The sequence below is a fragment of the Drosophila ananassae genome, chromosome 3L (genome assembly GCF_017639315.1).
Source record: "Drosophila ananassae strain 14024-0371.13 chromosome 3L, ASM1763931v2, whole genome shotgun sequence".
Lineage (NCBI taxonomy): Eukaryota > Metazoa > Arthropoda > Insecta > Diptera > Drosophilidae > Drosophila > Drosophila ananassae.
The window spans coordinates 23,878,992-23,899,234 of record NC_057929.1 but is presented as its reverse complement, the minus strand read 5'-3'; the positions used below and the strand labels follow the sequence as shown (position 1 = coordinate 23,899,234).

The window sequence follows — 20,243 nt, the reverse complement described above, 5'->3', positions numbered from 1 at the left end:
GACACTCTTCAAACAAGAATCTTTACCGAGGCAGCACGCGATATCGACAACGTTCCGCCTAGCGGCACCGATAAAATGGCTGACGCCATTCGAAGAGATTTAAAGTTTGAAATACAGGATAGTAAGCGGAAGTGCTTCCGGAGCTATGCGATGGCGGAGGATAACCCATGTAACACAGGTAAAAAAGACTACAGACTTGTGGTCAGGCTCCCACAGACCCGGACGTGCTCAGGACTATCCAGGCGTTGCTATTCCCAGCCAGCAGTCTTAGTAGACGAAGTAGCGGCAGCAGCGAGAGTCTTATGTTTCAACGAAGCCCCGGACCCCGACTCTGTTCAAACCGTGCACTAGAACTGGCTTTGCTATTGCACCCAACAAGCTTCGCCAGCCTGAATAACAAGTGCCTCCAAGAAGGTACGTTCCCCAGCAGATAGAAGGTACATAAGCCACTGCTGCTGCTCAAGCCGGGAAAAGCTAGAGACGAGACGTCATACTACAGGCCATCTGTCTGCTAGACACGGTAGTTATAGTTTTTATAGGGGGTGCAGGAATCCATATAGAGTAAGGCCAGGGCAAGGACGTCCGCAGCTTCGCAGGCGAGCTGAGATATTGCAATGAAGCAACGCTAGACGAACACCCTCATCCCAAACCTTAATCTGTGGGTTCTCCGAAGCCACGCTCAGGTTGATTTCTAACTGACCAAGATCCTAAGGGTACTGCGTTCGCCAATATTTACACCGCTTTAACCACGCCGAGGAGGACTAGTGCCCGGTGTGTGGGATCCATCATCGAGGATTCCCAGCAAGTAGTCGAGTGCCGCCGGCTTGCGTGTAAGCGGGTTTAGCTGGAGATGACGGCGGGTTGCTCAGTCCAACAAGTTTAATTAATCAAGTTAACTTAACTAATGGGCGAAGCCAAAGTTGATATTTGGTAGATTACTTTGCCGAAAATGGAATCTGTACCAAGACCCATTTTTCTAACTTAAAAAACACCAAAGTTATGGCATTTCCGACCAATCAGTTATATGGCAGCTATAGGATATAGTCGATGGATACCGATTTTCCGTTGCAATTTATATACTGCCTGCAAGAAAAAGAATGATATGTGCTAAGCTTGAAGGCGATAGGTTTAAACTGAGGCACTAGTTTGCATAGAAGCAGACAGTCGGATATGCTTATATCGACTAGGGAGGTGATCCTGATCAAGAATATATATTTAATATATCGGATATGTCTTCTTTACTGGCGTGCACACTTTTGATCAAAATTTTAATGCCCTATGCAAGGGTATAAAAAAGGTTAGGCTACCTGCTGAGTTTGAGAAATGGCTCATCCTGACCCTGCGCTTCAAAAGCGACACAGATCATTGAACCGCTGCCCCCACCAAGAACCGCTACTTTTCATTTTCTACTTTAGTTTGCTTTTCTACTTTCTTCTGCTCTCAAGGGAACTGTTACGTTTCACGTTGTTTCGTTCCCATCATACTTACTAAGTTTTCGCTTCTTTCTTTAGCCTTGTGCTGAACACTCACATGCATTCCTTCCTTGAGTGACCCCTCTCAACTCCCTTTCCCCTGTTTTTGCCCGTCCCTGCCACCTGTCTAGGCGTGAGGGGAGATTTTATCTTCTCTAACTTCCCCCTTCTTCGGTAACATCGGAGATAGTGGGTGGACGATATTGTGAGGTCTCTCCGTAAACAGTTAAGTTTTTATACCCTTGCAGAGGGTAGGGTCCCCAAACCCTATAAAGTATATATTTTCTTGATCAGAATCCCCTCCTCAGTCGATATATGCATGTCTGTCTGTCTGTCTCTCTGTCTGTCTGTTTCTTCCCAAATTAGTCTCTCAGTTTCAAAGGTATCGACTGTGTACACACTGTTCTTTTATTTGCAGGCAGTATGTAAGTCGGAACGGCCGGGATCGGTCGACTGTATCCTATAGCTGTCTTATAAATGATTGATCGGAAATTCCATAACTTTGGTGTTTTTTAAGTTAGGAAAAACCAATCCTTATTTGCCTAATTTTATAATGATCGGCCGATTATATCTTATAACTGCAATGTAACTCAACGGTCGGAAATAGCGTAACCTTTCTATTTTTAAAGATGCTTGGGGCTGTTTTCAGTATTCTTATTAGAAAATAGATTTGATAGCGAAATTTCCGAAAAGATATAAATATTTCCGATATATATATTTCATATAATTCATGAAGTTCATATTGCCCGATCGCACCAACAACAAGCAGTGTTACAATTTCTGCCACCACAGCGACAACCACTGCAACTCAAAATACCGCGGCATCAACGATTACAGCGAGTACAAAAACAAAAACAGGCAATAATACAAAAATTAACCGCGTCCAGAAGATCGACAAAAAAACCAGGCAGATCCAGTAGTAACAGATTTGTCCTACTGGCGGAGGTTGACGAAAACCAATCAACGCCAGATACCGCAAAAAAAAACGACCCAGAAAGCAGGTCGCGGAAAAAAAAAATTTCAAAATTCAGCATATTCAAATAAAACATGGTACCCGGGGGTTTTTGGGGTCGTTGAATCCGAATCTGAGGTCAGTTTGACGCCATTCGGATTGACACCTCAGATTCGGATTCAGCGACCCCAAAAACCCCCGGGTACCACGTTTTATTTGAATATGCTGAATTTTGAAATTTTTGTGTTCGGCATACATTTTTTGCTAAGATGCCTACATATAAACGCACCCCCTGTCCTAACGGTGCATGCGAAAAATTTGGCGTGGAGCTCGTTTTAAAGATCACAAATCAGCCTTTCATTTCCATTTTGAATTAGGTTTGTAACACATCAGAATTTTGCGGTACGATTTTTCGAAAATTTCCAAAAACGGCGTTTTTCGACTATTCAACCGTTATTTTCTCGAAAACCTGACGTGATGGCGACCAACTGACCACGGATTCGGATTCAGCGACCCCAAATCCATATAGGAGGTATGGTCTGATCTCTGAATTTTTTTTTTTTTTTTTTTTTTGTGGAGCTGTGTAATCTATGCAAGAAACGGAAGCCTTTCAATCGCTGCCGTTTACTGCCCTCCTCGTTTCTCAATCTCAGAAGGACAATTTATGGACTTCTACAATTCACTTGGGGATCGTTTTATAGCCGCAGGAGACTACAACGCAAACTGGGGATCACGTCTAGTGACTCCCAGAGGAAGGCAATTGTACAATGCAATTATAAATGGGAGAAATAAACTGAACTATGTTTCCCCTGGAAGTCCCACATACTGGCCAACCGACCCACGCAAGCTCCTTTATTGATTTTGCGGTGACAAAAAACATACCTTGCAATCTAATAAGTGTCAAAGCAGTCTCACACCACTCGCCTGTGTTTTTAACGCTTCTTCAAAGCCCAGAAATAAACGAACACCCGCTCTGCCTGACATCGCCAAAAACGAACTGGCTTAAATACAAAAAGTTCGTGATTGCCCACATAGATCTCGCTCCGGAGTTTAACATGGAATCGGACATCGATTACACTACGAAGACGTCCTGGAAGAAGTACTCGTTGCTGGAGCCAAAATCTCTACTCCTCTAAGGAAGGAAGTAGACCTAAACAAACACCACAAATCTAATTAGCAAATCGAACAGCTCGTGCGAGAAAAGAGGCGCACGCGTCGTGATTGGCAAAACAGCAGATCACCAGCTTCAAAGCAACGCCTTAAGGAAGCAACACGATCACTCGACCAGGCTCTTCACCAACAGGAAGAAAACGCACAACTGAGGTACATCCAGAATCTTTCACCAAAAAGCACAAAGTATCCTCTGTGGAGGGCCCACCCAAATCTTAGCCCCCCAATCGAAACGACCACCCCGATAAGAAACTCTTCGGGATGCTGGACTCGCAGCGACGAAGACCTAGCTAAAACATTCGCTACATATCTCGAAATTGTCTTCCAGCCAAACCCTGCCTCAAATTCATTCCTTCTGCTAGTCATCAGTCACCCTTCAGTCAACTGCACCCTCATTTCGGCCGAACAAAATCAAAAAGTTATAAGAGAGCTAAAATCAAAAAAGGCTCCCGGTGGTGATTTACTGACGCCAAAGATGCTGATCGAACTTCTAAAATGCGCTATAGAGGTCGTCTGCAAACTACTTAATGGTATCATTAATCTTGGCTATTTCCCAAAAAAGTGGAAGAAATCCATCATTATAATGATACCAACGCCTGGAAAAGACCACACAACACCGTCATCGTACAGACCAATAAGCCTTCTATCTTGTTTGTCTAAATTGTTAGACAATAGAATACTGTAGCGCTATTTTTCTCGACGTATCTCAAGCTTTCGACCGAGTTTGGCTTAATGGACTCATTCACAAAATTAAAACGTATTTGCCAATATACACCCACAAGCTACTGAAATCATACCTCTACAATAGGGCATTCTCAGTGAAATGCAACGCAGCTACTTCGGGCAAACAACAAACCAACTGGCTAATCATCTAATAGTAGTGGAAAGGTGGCTGTCCGATTGGCGCATTAAAATAGATGAACAAAACTGTAAGCATGTAACATTTACACTTAATAGACAAACATGCCCTCCGCTTTCACTAAACGGTATGCAGATCCCTCAAGCTAACGAAGTAATGTTTCTTGGCGTCCACTTTGATAGACGACTAATCTGGCGTAAGCACATCGAATGCATGAAGGTGCACCTAAAACTGAAAGCCAGCCTCCACTGGATCATTAACTCACGATCGCCACTGTGCCCGGACTACAAGCTACTACTCTACAATTCAGTACTAAGGCCAATCTGGACGTATGGCTCCCAGCTTTGGGCGAACGCGAGCAGCAGCAACATAGACATCATACGCGCACAATCCACCGGGATCTGGGCATCCTCGCAGTGAAAGGCGATATTCAGAAGCAAAAAGAGTCTTACAAAGAAAAACTGTCTTCGCACCCAAATCTTCTCGCTCAGGGATTGACTCGGGTTTCTAGCAGATCCCGCCTACGACGCAACGACCTTCCAACCCAGCAATCGATTTTTAGGGCCGTGTAGCTCTGTATCAGTCAACATGACTGTTAGTTAAGTTAAAACAAGAAAAGAAAGCTAACTTCGGGCGGAGCCGAAGTTTATATACCCTTGCAGTTGATTCGCAGTCCGCTAGATGGCGCCACGCATTTTATATTATTAGTGTTCAATTACCGAACATTTTCGGGAGCTATATTCAATGTTCTAAATCTTGGTTTTAGTAGAAACAAGCACAGTTCACTTTCATACAATTTATTTGAAATGTTTAGGTTTATACAAATGATATATGCATTGATGTGACTGCGAGGGGGTGAAGACCGAATTAGGATACAAAACGGGAGCGCGGCTCAACGCTTGATGCTGCGGAGCGATCGAGAGAGCCCGGGAAAGAGCGAGACAACACTAGTGCATGACGGCAGATGCAGGTGGCCGATCGAATGCACGAGAGCGGGCAATGCGAACATAAATATAAAAGAGAGTGACGTCACGAACTCAATAAATTGTTGCCGGCCAAACTTCTTTCCGGCGGCTGCTTGACCCGACGTACTCCCCCCGTTGGAAGATGGGCTTTCAATAGCATGAAGGGGCAGCAGACACAATTTGTTGACTGCCCGTCTCGTAGCTCCGGACGCCGTCCTCAGCAGCGCCACCCGACACACTCCGTCATCTCCGACAACCATTTCCGTTACCCTCGCCAGGGGCCACTTCATTGGAGGCAAGTTTTCGTCCTTCACCAGCATGATGTCATTTACTGCTATGTCTTGACCAGGGATGCGCCATTTGGGCCGTTGCTGCAACAGGGTTAAATACTCTTCCTTCCATCTGGACCAGAAACACTGCTGAAGAAAGACGACGCGTTACCAAGCATCTAGCCGATTTATGTTGAGTTTCGTCAGGTCTGGCTCACTGAAACTAGAAGGAGGCCCTCCGTGCAGAAAATGATTAGGAGTCAGGACATCCAGATCAGCAGGATTTTCAGAGAGAAGGTCTAACGGTCTGGAATTTTTTTTTTTTTTTTTTTTTTTTTTCCTTATTTACTCCTCCTGGGAGCTTAGGGCTTCTACAAGGGCTTTCCACCGGACTCTATTTGGTGCTGTTTGCTTTGCTGTGTCCCATGTAATTCTTCCTAAGGACAGTTCGCGGAGTGCTGTACGGCGCCAGGTCATCTTGGGGCGTCCCACTCTTCTACTTCCCTGTGGGTTCCATTCTAGCGCCATCCTGACGATACTTCCTGGTTCCTTTCTGAGTGCGTGGCCAATCCACTTCCATTTTCTTTTCTTTAACTGTTGGTGGATTGGGGCCTCACCTGTGCAGTGCCACAAGTCTTCATTGGATATTCTGGTAGGCCAGAATATACCACATATTATTCTTAGGCACTTATTGATGAATGATTGTATTTTCATCAGCATTCTTTGTGTGGTCAGCCACGTCTCCGATCCGTACAGTAGTATGGATTTAACACACGAGTTGAAGATGCGTAGCTTTGTTTTTCTATTTATTTGCTGGTTTCTCCATACTCGGTGTAGTCTTCCAAATGCAGATCTTGCTTTGCTCAGTCGACTGCCTACATCTCTTTCCACTCCACCATTGGCTGCTATGACACATCCCAGGTAGTTAAAACTGTCGACGAAATCGATAGTTTTTCCTCCAATGGTTATGTTGCTTTGGCTGGAATTATTGATGCGCATCGCCTTTGTTTTTGATGCGTTGATTGTTAGTCCGACTGAGTTGGCTCGGGTCTCGAGGTCATTTGCTTTAGCTTGGATATCTTCGAATTTATGAGCGAGAAGGCAGATGTCATCCGCGTAGTCCAGATCTTCAAGCTGTCGGGTGAAGCTCCATGTGATTCCGCGCCTGGGTCTGCATACTTCTCTCATAGTTTCGTCAATTACCAAATTGAACAGAAGTGGTGATAGGGGGCATCCTTGCTTTACTCCAGTGTTTGTCTGAAAGGGTGCACTTATTTTTCCGTTGTGCAGTACGGCCAGATCCGCATCATCGTACATAGCTTTTATTATGCTGATGATCTTCACTGGCACTCCCTTCCTTGCAAGTGCTCGCCATATCGCTGCTCTGTCTATTGAATCTACTGTCTACTGGAATTAATCACTGCACCAATATTGTACAAAAGCGTCTGCAAATCGTCGGCTTTTAGTACAGCCGAGCCCACGACTCTATAAAAATGATACATGGCGGTCTTAACAGCAGCTTCCCACAAGCCGCCAAAGTGGGGAGAACGGGGAGGGATAAACTTCCACTCGATGGATTCTGGAAGGCAAAAATCCAAGACAGATCTCTGGTGCTCGTCGCTAAGAAATAGTCTCTTTAATTCGCTCAACTGATTTTTGGCTCCAACGAAATTGGTGGCGTTGTCGGACCAGATCTGTCGAGGCTTCTTCCTGATAGAAATAAATCTCCTCAGTGCATGCAGAAAGGCGGCGGTGGACAGATCCCTCACCAGCTCTAAATGGACGGCCTTTGTCGTGAAACAAATGAAGACGCTAATGTAACATTTTATGGGAGCCTTGTTGCGAACCTCCGACTTATAGAAGAAAGGACCGCAAAAATCGATGCCGGTTACATCGAAGACTTGATAACCTTCCACACTCTCCTTCGGAAGATCGCCCATTACATGCTCCAACAAACGAGGTTTCATCCGAAAGCATCTCACACATTTATTTGTCGCCTTGAGCACAGTTTTTCTCCCCCCAATCGGCCAATACTGAGAACGTATCATCGCCAATAACGATCGAGGTACAGCGTGCAGGTTGCGCTCATGAAAGCTAAGGATTAAACTTCGCGTTACCGGATGGCTCCTGGGCAAAATTACTGGGTGACGACCATCGTAATCCAAGGATGAATTCTTGAGACGCCCGTCTACTCGAAACAATCCAAACTGATCCAAAAAGGGGGATAACGAAGCCAGCGAACTGGAGGAGGCAACCATTCCCTTTGTTTGCAACGTCCTCATTTCATCACCCAAATTAGCGCGCTGAACTGCCCACAAAAGCATGCGAGTACCCGCCTTGAGATCATGAACGGTAATTCCTTTATGCCGAACCCCGTCTGCCAAACTTATAGACGTAAGCAAACACTCGCTGAAGAGCTGGAAAGGAGTTAACGTACTTGCAAGTCGCCACGATGTCTGTATATGGCGACTTTACCAATAAAACTGAAGGGCGAGGCTCTAACGCTGGCTTTTCGACTACTACCGTCACAGGCCAGTGCTCCTGTGTCTTTAACAGATACGGCGGACCCTGACACCATAGTCTGGATCCGATCAACTCAGTAGGAAGGGCTCCACGAGACAAGATATCTGCTGGATTTTCCAACGTAGGCACATATCGCCACTCCATGGAATTCGTCAGATTTTGGATGTTTGGCTCCTCCCGAATCCACGATAACACGGTTGAAGAGTCGCACCAACAAAAATACTTTCCTCTGTAAGCGCCTAGACTATGAACCTCTGCCATCATTCTCGACAACAACTCAGCTCCAGCCAGCTCCAACTTCGGCACAGTTAACGTCTTAAGAGGCGATACTCGAGATTTCGCACATAGAAGGCGGCTCTCAGCCCCTGGCGACCTGAAAACTATGTAGACACATGCTCCGTAGGCTTCAATGCTGGCGTCACAAAATCCATGAATCTCCAAAAGTGCTCCAGACGTAAGTGCCAGCCGAGGAAATTCTGCACGTTGGGCGTGACTGAAGCTCCGGCAGATATCCTGCCACTCGGTGTAAAAACCCTGAGGTAAGCTTTCATCCCAAGAAAGATGCTCTCGGCACAGCTTCTGCAAGAATATTTTTGCTTTAGTAACCACTGGACCAACAAGGCCCAGCGGATCGTATAACCGCGCTATTGATGACAGGACAGAACGTCGAGACGTCTTCGAAGTGGACTGAAGTGAAGAAAACGAAAGCAGCAGCTGATCTGTGGAAGGATCCCAAGCCAATCCTAACATTTTAGTGAAGTTGCTGCCGTCATCAAAAGTTAGATAAGACTCCCGATCCTGTTGGACGGCCTGCCTAACGTCCAACACGCTAACCTCGGCAGGATGTGAAAAAGCTTAGGTTGGATGACCGGCCCAGCCATTAATATGTCATTTATAGAATAACCGGAGGTGGTAACAGCGGAACCGTCGAACACCACACTAAGTTTCGTCATGGTGCTGTCCTTCTTTAGCACACAGTGATGTGGCAGAAAATGTTTGCAGTCTTGATGCAACTCCGGCGGAACCAGGGACATATGACCTAGGTTAAGATACTCCTTTATGAAGGCCGAATACTGAGTGCGCAGTTCGGGGTGATGAGACAGTTTCCTCTCTAACGACTGGAATCGACGTAGAGCCTGTGAGTACAAATCGCCCAATAAACCGGAGTTGTGTTAAATTGGTAACTTGACTGTATAACCGCACGAAGTTTTTAACAAAGTGACTCTCGCAATCCAGTTCTTCCTTTGACGCCTTCACAATCGGATCGGTGCAGGTTTCCACTTCCCAGAACTGTCGAAGAAGTTGATCGAGCCGCTCATCTAAAAGCCCCTTTGGGCAGATCAGTCCCGACCGCTCAGCAGCCATGAGAACCTTGCCATTGTCAGGACCTCCGCCTCCACAAACAACCCAACCGAGCCGAGTTTTTTGAATTGAGGACAAACCAGGAGACAAATGAATTGGCCCGACACAAAGCAGCTCGTAAAATAATCCAGCTCCAATCAGCAAATCAACTCGCTGCGGCTGGTGAAAATGAGGATCTGCTAGCTTTACATTGGCAGGAATTTTCCAAGAGCTGATGCCTAATGCAAAATTCGGCTGGTCAGTGATGTTGGAGGCTACGATCGCAGTTACTTGCGCCGAGTAGTCAGAGCATTGGGATTGCAAGCTGACTTGCACAGAAAACCCATCAGTGGAAAACCCTGCGTCACCTATGCAGGATACAGAAACCGGAGACCTTATCTTCCGCAGCTGCAGCTGGTTCGCCAGCCTTGAGGTGACTAGATGCACCTGCGAACCAGAATCGAGTAGCGCTCGGCAGGGCAGTAGAACTCCGGAGCGGTTCCTGACCAAGATAGGATTTAGTTCGTTTATTGACAGTGGCTAGCAGCACCACATCGCCAAAACAATCCTTGGCTACAAGAGAATTGACGGGAGCGGACGCTGACCGAGAAACAGCGTCGCTAGATGCAGAAACCTCGGGAGAGGAGTGTTGGCCTTGAGCTGGCGAGTTTCCACCAAAATGCAGCAAACTATGATGCCTGCGTCCACAAGCACGGCAGCTTGAAGAATTGCAATGATCTCGGCAACAAGGCACTTATGGCATAAATCCAATCGCCTAAACGATTCTCAGGCGACAAGCTTAAAAACCTTGGGCAGGAGTTTATCAGGTGAGAATGGCCATCACAGATCATGCATGCGGAAGAGTTTGTGATCACAAGAGTTACCTGGATGAAAGGGTCTACGTCGTCCTACCGCAAAGTTTAAAGCATGTGATGTCGTCGGCAAATCCATCCTCTCCAAACTCCGGCATCTCTGCTCAAGGAAATTGGTGATAGACTCCCACGTTGGAATGTATTATCAACCTTCTGCAACAGCAATTGAATTATGATGCACCAAGCAATCTGCTTCGTTGTGCCTACGCTTACCAGGGCTCGCATATGCTAATTAAATTTGTTCGAAAGCTCGCAAAGTCTGGTCGCCGATGGGGATTCTACTTCTTGAAAAATAAGCCTGCTATTACTAAACCTTTTGTTTAGTAGCTTCAATGCGACGTCATAATATTTGTCCGTGAGCTCCAACGATCGAACAGTCTCCAAGGCAAATTCACGAAGGCAGGACCGCAACCGTTGAAGCTTCTCGACCCGACTGATGAATGGGTTTGTGTCCACCGTGGTCGAGAACAGTGACCGAAATTCAAGCCTCCCTGGCCACATCGTTGAAGTTGACGCGCAGATCGCTCCTGAGTTCTGCAACATCCATCTCGGACAGCTCCTTGTGTGTGGTCTTAAAATCCGCAAAACTCTTCTACTTTTGTGCTGTCGTCGTTCTGCTGCTGTATCATTTCCTGTTAAAGGATAGTGTTCAGTTACCGAGCGTTTTCGTGTTCTAAATTCTAAATGTTCTAAATCTTGGTTTTAGGAAAAACAAGCACAGTTCAATTTCATGCCATTTATTTAAAATGTTTTGGCTTTATACAAAGTGATATAGGGATAGATGCGACTGCGAGGGGGTGAAGACCGAATTAGAATACAAACGCGGGAGCGCGGCTTAATGCTTGATGCTGCGGAGCGATGGAGAGAGCCCGGGAGAGAGTGAGACAAACGCTAGTGCAAGACGGCAGATGTAGGTGGCCGATCGAATGCACGAGAGCGGTATAAGTATAGAATAAGAGAGCGAGAGCGGTATAAGTATAAGTATAGAAGAAAGTGACGTCACGAACTCAATTAATTATTTTCCGGCCAAACTTCTTTCCGGCGGCTGCTTGACCCGACATACTCCCCCCGTTGGAAGTTGAGCTTTCAACAACTTCATGAAGGGGCAGAAGGGACAATTTGTTGATTGCTCGCCTTGTAGCTCGGGATGCCGTCCTCAGCAGCGCACCCGACACACTCCGTCGCCGTCGCCTTCATCCTCGATGCTACTGTAGCTGGGCGATGGCATCTCGGTAGCCATTTCGCTGCCAAAATCCAAGAGCGGCTTCACATCCAGACTGGGTAACATATGACCTATCACACTAGCCACCACTGTGCAGATCCCGGCAAGACGCTTCTCCATGCGCTGCTTGAAGTGACGACGGTGCCTGTAATATTTCTCCTTCTTGCTGAGCACTTTGCGGAGGTGCTTATTCTTTGGCTCGGAAACAAACCTGCGATGAGACTCCACCTTCATCGGCTCCGTCTGAGACTGGACGAGCAACTCTGACTGCTCAGCTGCCATGAGGACTCCGAGGGCAACCCAGGAGACAGATGGATTTGCCCCACACAAAACAACTCGTAAAATAATCCAGCTCCAATTAGGCTGAGGCTGTTGAAAATGAGGATCCGCTAGCTCTACATTGTCGGGAATTTTCCAAGAGCTGACGTCCAATGCAAAATTGGGCTGAAGGTCCGTGACGTTGGAGGCTACGATCGCAGTTAATTGCGCAGGTAGTCAGAGCATTGGGATTGCAAGCTGACTTGCACAGGATACAGTCGCCGAGTTCTTATCTTCCGCAGCTGCAGCTGGTCCGCCAGTCTTGAAGTGACTAGATGCACCTGCGAGCCAGAATCGAGCAGCGCTCGGCAGGGCAGTAGATCTCCGGAGCGGTTCCTAACCAGAATATTGGCAGTGGCTAGCAACACCACATCACCAAACCGATCCTTAGCGACGAGAGAATTGACGGCGGCGGACGCTGAACCAGAAACAGCGTCGCTAGATGTGGGAACCGCAGGAGAGGGGTTTTGGTCTTGAGCTGGCGAATTGCCTCCACAATGCAGCAGATTATGATGCCTGCGTCCACAAGCACGGCAGCTTGACGCATTGCAATGCCGAGATAGGTGCCCAGATCCAAGGCACTTACGGCATAAATCCAATCGCCTAACTTCGCCTAAACGATCCTCAGGCGAAATGCTTAAAAACCTTGGACAGGAGCTAATCACGTGAGAATGACCATCACAGATAATGCATGGGGAAGAGTTTGTGATTCCAAATGCAGAGTTACCTGGATGAAAGGGTCTACGTCGTCCTACCGCAAAGTTTGGTGCATGTGATGTCGTCGGCAAATCCATGCTCTCCAAAGTCCGGCATCTTTGCTCAAGAAAACTGGCGATGGACTCCAACGTTGGAATGGAATCCAAGGAATCCGAGTAAGCTTGCATTTCCTTCCACTTAGACTGCGTGGCATCATCAACCTTCTGTAACAGCACTTGGTCAAAAATGCAGCTAGCAATCTGCTTCGTCGTGCCCATGCTTGCCAGGGCTCGCATATGCGAATTAAATTTGTCCGAAAGCTCGCGAAGCCTCGTCGCCGATGCGGACTCTACAGCCCTCAGATTCATTATCTCATTAACATGAGCTTGAAAAATGAGCCTGCGATTACTAAACCTTTTGTTTAGCAGCTCCAATGCGACGTCATAATTTTTGTCCGTGAGCTCCAACGATCGAACAGTCTCCAAGGCAGATCCACGAAGGCAGGACCGCAACCGTTGAAGCTTCTCGACCCGACTGATGAATGGGTTTGTGTCCACCATGGTCGAGAGCAGTGACCGAAATTCAAGCCTCTCCGCATAACCTCCACTAAAAGTGGGAAGTGGAAGTGGCGGCAAAGCCTGAAAGTTCTGCCAAACGATGCATCGAAATTGGCGGCAGAAGATGCGTTGATCAGCGTCGAACTCGCCGGCAACAAACTTGAGCACCTGAGCGTGCCTCCCTCGCCGCATCGTTGAAGTTGACGCGCAGATCGCTCCTGAGTTCTGCAACATCCATCTCGGACAGCTCCTTAAAATCCGCAACGATTTCCTCCAATTCGCTGAGCCGCACATTTAACATAGCCTCCGGAAATGTCTCCACTGATTTTAAGGAGGACAGCAACCCTTGAAGATCCTCAAAAAGAACAGCCGAACTTTGGCTCAGGAATTCTTTCCTTCCCGGAGAGGCACAATCGAAAAACGGATTCATTTTTTCAACAAAAAAATTTATTTTATTTTGTTTATTTATTGTCAGCTCACGACCCACTGTGCCACTACTATATAACGGGGTAATATATGTATGAGTATGTTTTTCAGCAGATGCTAATATTTTTCGCACAAATCACAAACCGAATAATGTTTTTTAATTTGTTTATGTTTATATGTTTTCAGCCGCGCAGCTCAAATTTTCAGAGGAAAATAATTTAACAACTTATTTTCTTATGCACAATGCAAAAACAAGCACAGTTCAATTTCATGCCATTTATTTAAAATGTTTTTGCTTTATACAAAGTGATATAGGGATAGATGCGACTGCGAGGGGGTGAAGACCGAATTAGAATACACACGCGGGAGCGCGGCTCAACGCTTGATGCTGCGGAGCGATCGAGAGAGCCCGGGAGAGAGCGAGACAAACGCTAGTGCATGACGGCAGATGCAGGTGGCCGATCGAATGCACGAGAGCGGGCGATGCGAACATAAGTATAGAAGAAAGTGACGTCACGAACTCAATAAATTATTGCCGGCCAAACATCTTTCCGGCGGCTGCTTGACCCGACAGATAGTCTGGTGGCTATGGTGTGATATTGTTCGAAATGTCTTAAATACGAAAAACATCTGACTTTGAGTTTTAAAAAGAAAGGATATTTTGATGGAGGAGTGCTAATCCAGCACTCTCCAGGTTGATGCAAGGCTGTATATATGATTGCATACTTATGATAAATCAATTTATTCCTTACGGGTTTTTACTTTGCAAAGAAATAGGTTTGACCTAATTATAAAGATAAAAAGAGACTCACTGGTCGATTTTTTTTTGAGTTCCCGGATACTCGGGATCTGACTCGAGTCAGATCTGTACACTTTTACAGTGGCAGAGCTAAGCCGATTAATTTTCGCAACAACAAATTTATTTTACGACGTTTAGTTACTCATATCTTACGACCCACTGTGCAAATGAGGTGGGGTATAACTGATGAATAGGTATAAAAGATAAATACCAATTTGCGAATAACTTATGCAATATGTGTGTTAATAGATGTTAATTTTCCGCGCACAAATCACAAACCAAATTATTTTCAATTTTATGATGTAAACCTGCTCAGATCAATTTTCAATTGGAAAATAATTAAACAAATGACGCGAGAGTGCAAGATGTTTAAGCGCATTTCGGCAGATACAGGTTGCCGATTATATGCATCATCAAATGGATTTTTTCCATTAACTTATAGTTTGGAGAAACAATCCATTTTAGAATCTTAACTACTATAGACTTAAAACCGTCACGTATGAAACCAAAACATGCCCATTTTTGACAACAAAATGACTCAATCATCTAGCAATCCAATCACAGGACAACAAAAAAAATGACTTTTATGAAGGCGGTTACTTGACGGGTACTGACTCAGCGGCAGAACCAGTTCAAATCCAAAGTTAACTGAACAAAATACTACTGCCACAAGGTTTCAAATTTCGAAAGTGGTGTTCAAATAATGCAGAACTACTGCAAGGAATATCCACAAACGATACCGTGAAAGACGTTAAGATGGGTGGGACCTTGGACCAATAAAGTGTTAAAACCCTTGGCCTCATATGGACGCCCAATAAAGACCAACTTTGCGGCTGAACGCAACAAAGCGAAGTTCTGGTTATAACTAAGCGAATGATTTGCTATGAGCTATCACAAATCTTCGAACCTAAATGTTGTTATCGCCGGGACGTATGGCTCCCACGTTCCTTTAGCAAACACACAATTTCTTAATAATAATCTTTATTAATCCATATGCGTGGCACAAAAAGTGTGAAAAGCTAAAAAACTTCGTGTTTTTATCCACACGTTAACTTTACCGTATTTCTCTTGATCTTTTTTATAGCGATGGCCGACGCTTTGCCTTCTTTTGCCGTTACTAAACCAATCGGTTAGATTACATATGTGTGCTTATTCTAAACAATTCAAATTTAAATCAAAATTCTATTACGGCGGCAACATTCCCTCCCCCGTAATTGATCCCGGTTCGAGGTCAGTTACCATCCTCCAAGCCGACGTCCAAAACCGCTATCTTCGTTGCTGGTCTTTCCAAAACGCCGTGCTGGGTCTTTATAGTCACTCTTCGAACTTGCCCATCCTTGGCCATCATTGTGTCGATTACTCGTCCCTTTAACCACAAGTTCCTGGGTAGAAGCTCATCTACGATGCTCCCAATGGTTATGGGAGGTACCTTCTCGAACCATTTGGTGCGCCTGGTTAATACGGGCGCATACTCTTTAATCCATCGCTGCCAAAAACGGTCCCCGAAGCGCTGAGTCTCAATCCATCTACGCTGCAGATTCATCCCTTCTTTTGGCAGTGGCTTGTATCCATTCGCTGAACCCAACAGTAGGTGGTTCGGGGTCAGAGCGGCGTCATCCTCAGTGTCTAGACTTACGAACGTGAGCGGTCGCGAGTTGATGATAAATTGTGCCTCCATCAATGCGTTTCTCAGGCCCTCGTCGTTGAAGGAGTAATTTGTGCAAATGTTTTTCAAAATTCCTTTTGTTGTCCGGACGAGTCTTTCCCATGCTCCACCCATGTGTGGTGCTCCTGGTGGGTTGAATCGCGGCTTTTTTCGTGGCTCTGAAGTTCGTACCGTTGTCTGAGAATATTTCCTTTGGAGTCCCTCGATGCGCCATAAAATTGGAGAGGCACATGATGCATGAACTCGTGTCAAGACTATGGGCGATCTTAAAATGCACCGCGCGCAACGTGAAGCAGGTGAACAGAGCTTCCCATCTCTTCTCCTTGCGCCTGCCGACGTTCACCAATAACGGGCCAAAATAATCGATGCCTGTGTAGGTAAACGGTCTCTGGAAGATTCCTATTCTCGCCCTCGGAATCGGTGCCATCTGGGGTGGTCTGGGAGCTGCACTGTTTCCTTTGTGCAGCGTCGCTCCCACGAATAGCACTTTCAACTCTTCGGCGAAGGCGAACATAACCGCTGATCTCGCACGCGTTGTCATTACATGCTTCCGTTATTCTGAAGTATCGATGATGCTCTCTTGCTTTGTCGATGTTGGCCAATGGCTGGATTCAGCTTTTAGGAACCCAGGGCCCGTTATCCACGTCTTCTGCTGGGTTTGGTCGGTGATCTTTGTAGCTCCGTCTGCTACGTTCAGCTTCGAGGGTACCCACCGCCATTGCTCGACTTGCGTTGTTTCCAGGATTTCGGCGACTCTGTGCATCACGAACTGATGAAAGTTACGGGGGTCCATAGTTAGCCACTGCAGTACTGTCTTTGAATCTGACCAGTATGTGGCGTTGCCGATTCGCAGGTTGCGCGTGCTCATCACCTTGTGGGCTAAGCGTGCTCCCATAACTGCTGCCTGCAGCTCCATACGCGGAATCGAGAGTGGTTTTAAAGGTGCCACCTTCGACTTCGCTATCACCAAAGAGACGTCGACTTTGGCATCCATTGCTACACGCAAGTAGCAGACAGCAGAATACGCATACTCGCTGGCGTCGACGAATGTGTGGAGCTCCGTTTGACGTGGATCTGATGTGTCTGGGGAGAAGCATCTAGGCACCTAGAAAATCCTGATCTGCCCTAAAAGAGTATTCCAAAGGCGCCAGTCTTCCAGAATCTCCTCGGGCAGCTCCTGATCCCAGTCAATATTTAGCCGCCATATACGCTGGAGAAGTATCTTCAGCCCAAACGTGTGGCACGACAAGAATCCTAATGGATCGAAGATCGACATAAGGACTTGCAGAACTTCTCGCTTGGTCGGGACTACGTTTTCTGCCAGGACGTCGCGTTTCAGCCTTGCAAATCTGCAGAGAAACTTAAACACATCCTTATGTGGGTCCCAGGACATACCAAGTATCTTTTCAGTCGAACAAAAATCCACAGGTTTTTGGCTACCAACATTGCCATTACTTTGCAAGCTCTTAAGGACTTCTTTTGAATTAGAAAACCAGTTGCGGATCTCGAATCCGCCTCTTCGATGAACCTCTATGACTTGTCTGGTGGTCTAGATGGCCTCCTGTTCGTTTCTCATGCTATCGATGTAGTCGTCGACGTAGTGCGCCTTTTGGATGGCGTTTAAGGCCAATGGGAAATCTTGATGGGCTTCTGCATTTTTTCCCGAACGAAGTGAGCGATGAATGGTGCGCAACTGATCCCAAAAGTCATTGCCCGCATAACAAAGGTTTCTACTTTATCGCTGCTTCTGTCATACCATAAGAATCGTTGCGCGTGCATATCCTCCTCGCGGATGTTGATTCTGTGAAACATTTTCGCAATGTCTCCGCAAATCGCAATCTTGTTGACACGAAAGGCTAGTAAGACCTCTATGAGTGGGTTCAGGCAATCTGGTCCCCTAAGTAAGTAGTCATTCAGTGCACATCCGTGTGACTTCGCGGCTGCATCCCATACCAGCCTTAGCTTACTCGGCTTATTTGGATTTCGCGCTATGAATATCGGCAGATACCACGTACGGCTGTTCTCACGGCAGGTTTCCTCCTTGGATAGCTTAACTGCGTATCCTTTGTCTATAAGGTTCCTGACTTGGGCGTCAATCTTTTTGTACATATCAGGTTCCAGAGATACCTTTTTCTTTATAGGTAAGGCGCTTCAGAGCGTTACCGCGGCTCTCTGGCAGTTTGTCGATGCCACCACGCCACGGAAAACCGACTTCGTATTTTCCTGACTTCTCTTGGCAGGTGGTCTCTAATATTTTGACTGCTAGCTTATCTTCGGCTGAATATAGCTTACGTGGTACGAGCGTCTCGAGGCTGTAATGGTCCTTGAATTCGTCATGAAGCTCCTGCCAATCGCAGTCGCAGGGATGCATGACAATGGATCGTTGGGGGTTCGTCGATACTTGGATGGTCCATCCTAGCATACACTTCGATGCTATCGGTTCGTTCCATTTCCCTTCTCGGATCCTGCGAGGGACTGCTAGCTTCCAATTATTCGACCCGATTAGCAATGTCGGCTGGGCAGAATAGGACTCTAGCGGTAAGTCTCTCAGATGCTGGAATCTGCTACGTAGTTCTTTCATCTCGACTGTCTGTTTTGGCAGTGCTAGGTTCTGAACGGTCTGGACGTTGTTCAGCCAATAAAATCTATCGGAATTGATTTCCGAGATTTGGACTGACGCTTTCACGGATTCATTCTCAAATCGAGTTGTTTCTGCGGTCCACTGTAAACACATTGGCGCAGCTTGGCCATGTATTCCTAATCTTTGGAATACAGATGCGACTACTAAAGTCACGGATGATCCTTCGTCTAGTAATGCATAGATTTCGATCATCCTGCTGCCATTGCGTAGCTTAACTGGAATGATGCGAAAGAATTGACTTCCGTAGTTGTCGTCTTGATGCGTACTCACGAGATTTTGTGTTCTGCCTTGTTCCGTGTGAAGTAGCTCATGGTGCCGCCTTGTACATCCGTTAACTCCACAGTTTCCGGTTCGGCATCTATTGCGATGTACTTTAAGGCAGCAGAAACATGCTTTACTCGATGTGATTATCTGCCACCTGTGCTGCGTGTCGAGGTTCAAGAACACCTGACATTGTAGTGGGCGGTGACTGATGTCGCCGCACGCCACGCACCCCGATTGAACTTGCTGCTGAGCTGCTTCCGTTTGGCTCGCGTTCGATCGTGTTTGTCCTCGTGATGGTCCAGGCTCATCCGCCTCTTGTCTTTGCGTTGCGCGACTGTTGTGAGTGTTAACTGCGCCTGATTTGTAAAACGATGACGCCACTACTGAAGATGCTGCCTCTGCGATCTTGTACAACCAATCGCAGAATGCTTTAACTTCTGCTATCCTATCGTCGCGAGGTTGCATTGCCCAGTTTAGCTTGTGTTGGTTGGGAAGCTTATCTACGAGCTCCTTAACCAGCATTGGATTGTTAAGATGTGCCTTCAGATCGCATGCCTCCATAATCGCACAGACGTTGCGAACTGCTAGCGCGTACTCTATTAACGCCTCCAATCTGTCTTTGGGTGGTGCCAGTCTTCGCACCTTTTCCACCATTCTTTCTAGGATATGCTCTGGTCTGCCGAAAAACATCTTCAGAGTGCTGATGACATCTGGAACTAGGTTAAGAAGTAGAAGTTTATCCCTAATCAGTTCGCGAGCCTTTCCTTTAAGCGACTTTTGCAGACGTAGCATGTTTTCCACGTTGGTGTATCCAGCTACTGTGGTGCTGTGTTCGAACGTGCTGATAAATAACGGCCACTCCTCCGGATCTCCACTGAATGTAGGAAGATCTTTTGGTATAGCTTGCCGGGCCGCTATTTAACTGCTCGTTGGTTAATCTGTAGCTCGAACCATCCCGGCTTCCGGTACATCAGTGGGGTTCATCTGCATGAGAAGTTCATACTTTTCTTCTATAAACTTTGCCTCCGATTGCCTTTTCTCCTCTAGCATCTTTCAAAGCAATTGGTTCCTAGTCCTTTCCGGATTTCCTTCCTGCGCGTGTGTGTTCTCTCCGCTGCCGGCCGTATCGATTAGAGTATCGACAGCTAGCGCTTTGTCGTGCGGTTCGGGGGTGGTCATTGCGTCTTCGCGTGTTTGAGGCTGTACCGGTGAGGCTGTACTGCCGTACGGT

General features: G+C 46.5%; 1 protein-coding gene across 1 annotated transcript; it reads right to left on the bottom strand.

The window, feature by feature from the left end:
• Window positions 1-7,084: 7,084 nt before the first annotated feature.
• Window positions 7,085-9,575, bottom strand: LOC123257248. The gene is made up of 5 exons (XM_044715502.1): window positions 9,414-9,575; window positions 9,115-9,346; window positions 8,163-8,929; window positions 7,457-8,104; window positions 7,085-7,381 (listed from the first exon to the last, which is right to left on the bottom strand). Exons 1-5 carry the CDS (start codon window positions 9,573-9,575, stop codon window positions 7,085-7,087), a joined length of 2,106 nt encoding a protein of 701 aa, XP_044571437.1.
• Window positions 9,576-20,243: the final 10,668 nt, after the last annotated feature.

Excerpts from the sequence above, each read along its gene's own strand:
- LOC123257248 (XM_044715502.1), bottom strand. The coding sequence starts at position 9,575 with ATGGCTGCTGAGCGGTCGGGACTGATCTGCCCAAAGGGGCTTTTAGAT. Across the intron at positions 8,930-9,114 it reads TTCCGCTGTTACCACCTCCG|ATCAGCTGCTGCTTTCGTTT; the intron begins GTTATTCTATAA and ends ATCCTTCCACAG. Across the intron at positions 7,382-7,456 it reads AGGCCGTCCATTTAGAGCTG|ATCTGGTCCGACAACGCCAC; the intron begins GTGAGGGATCTG and ends AAGCCTCGACAG.